The sequence below is a fragment of the Tupaia chinensis genome, unplaced genomic scaffold (genome assembly GCF_000334495.1).
Source record: "Tupaia chinensis unplaced genomic scaffold, TupChi_1.0 Scaffold143646_1, whole genome shotgun sequence".
In the NCBI taxonomy this organism is placed as follows: domain Eukaryota; kingdom Metazoa; phylum Chordata; class Mammalia; order Scandentia; family Tupaiidae; genus Tupaia; species Tupaia belangeri.
This window is the reverse complement of record NW_006203494.1, coordinates 168155-169939: the sequence shown is the minus strand read 5'-3', so window position 1 is coordinate 169939 and position 1785 is coordinate 168155. Positions and strand designations below refer to the sequence as shown.

Genomic DNA, 1785 nt, shown 5'->3' with positions numbered 1-1785 from the left:
TGATGCTTAGGGAAGGAATGTAAATTGAGTTACAAAAAAAAGTTTCAGGAAAACAAAAAATATATCTATTCAATCACTGCAGTAGGATATGTAGCCCCAGTTAGGTGCTACTTTATAGGATGCGTAAAGTTAGACTTGTGTTCATGGAAATGTGTGTGTCACATGTGTTTGCTAGGAGGGTATTCGGATTGATTAGGGTCTTTGGTGATTCAATAAAATGTGGGGGGAAAATGGTATAGAAAGCAAACATAGATAACAGAGACAGTGTGGGAGGAGAACAGGAGGTGGCAGAGGGTAAGAGATAGGGAACCAAGGATGGGGGAGAAAAAGCAAAACATACAGAAAACAAGAAATGGAAGATCATTTGCTAAGAATAACATGTTTGTTGATGTGCTTGACTGAGATAATATACAGTGTACTCTGTATTAAAAATCTCATTTTGTATGCTGTAATGATTTACAGTGAATGAATGCAAATAAATAAATTGGGAAAAAAAAGAAAAAGAAAAAAGAAAAGGCGGGGACCAGCAGGTGGCGTTGTGATTAAGGTGCTGAACCTCCCACATGGTTGACCACGGTTCAAGCCCTGGACCTGGCAGCTTGCTTTCTTACTTTCCCTCTCTCTCGCTCTGTGTTTCTCACTGGTCAAATTAAAATGAATGAATGAATAAACAGAATTAAATAAATAGTTCTAAAATTGAAAAACAAGAAAGGGCACTTGCGACTTTGGCAGTTTCCCAGCATGTGGGGAGAGGCCAGGTCGTATTGGGCTCTGGAGCCACAGAGGAGGGAAACGAGAAGTGTGAGTAGAGGCTATTTTAAGAAATTTGACGGTAAGAAAGGACAGAGGGTGGTGGGAACGTCCCCTTTCCTCTCCCTGTAGTCTGCCTTTCTGTAAGGCTCCTCAGACATAGCAGGCTCTTCCTATGAGCCATTCCTTGGGGAGCGCCCAGGGCTCTGTCCGACTCGGCTCTCCTCACCTCCCCAAATTTCTTCTCGATGCAGCCCGCAGCAGGGAGAGCAGCAGCCAGCCAGCCAGGAATGGGAGAAGCAGGGGCCTTCGGCGGGGACAGCTTCCTGCCAGCCAACGGCCTCACAGTGGCCCAGAACCAGGTAATGGACTGACCCCATGTGGCTCTAGAAGGCTGCCCATAGCTGGCCCAGACCGGCCCACAGCCGGCCCAGACCACAGTCAAGTCACGGCTTCATGCCCCAAGGCTAAGCACCCAGCCTGTTTCCTTCTCCAAAAGGACAAAGGGGCCCGAGTGGCAGGTGGTGTGGTTAAGCCACTGGATTCCACAAAGCTGTGGTTGGAGCCCCAGAGCTGCTGTCTGTCTCCCTCCCCTCCTTCCCCCCCTCCCCCTCTCCCATTCCCCCTTCTCCCCTTCTCTCCCCCTCCCCAGTGATTGCCTGTGCCTTATAGCAAATTAAAAAATGGTAATTTTTTTTTTTTTAAAGAGACTGAGGTTTGCGAAGGAGAGTTGATTCATGGTAGGTGCTAAAATCTTTCTAATCTGAATCTGCAGGTGCTGAGTTTGATTAAGGCTTGCCCAAGACCCGAAGGGTTGAACTTTCAGGATCTCAAGAGCCAGCTCCGACACATGTCTGTGGCCTCCATCAAGTGAGTATTTGCTATCTGTGAGCAGGGCCCAGAACTGTGAGGGCCAGCTCCCCTCCTGCTGACTCCCGAGGAAGCAGGGTGAAGCTGCAGACGGCAACCTGCCTGGCAGGAGGGGAGCCGATCCGCCCTGGGAAAGAGGGCGGTGCTCACAGGCTGGGGGGGGGC

At 49.2% G+C, this 1785-nt stretch overlaps 1 protein-coding gene across 2 annotated transcripts in view; it reads left to right on the top strand.

The window, feature by feature from the left end:
• Positions 1-1785, top strand: part of RPA2 (replication protein A2) — a gene marked incomplete at its 5' end in the record, with an annotated part of 22654 nt that overhangs the window by 16640 nt on the left and 4229 nt on the right. Inside the window, 2 exon segments of one of the 2 annotated variants that reach the window (XM_014582552.1) lie at positions 1005-1112; positions 1526-1620. In XM_014582552.1, coding sequence (XP_014438038.1) covers positions 1005-1112; positions 1526-1620 — 203 coding nt within the window. 2 annotated transcript variants of the gene reach the window in all.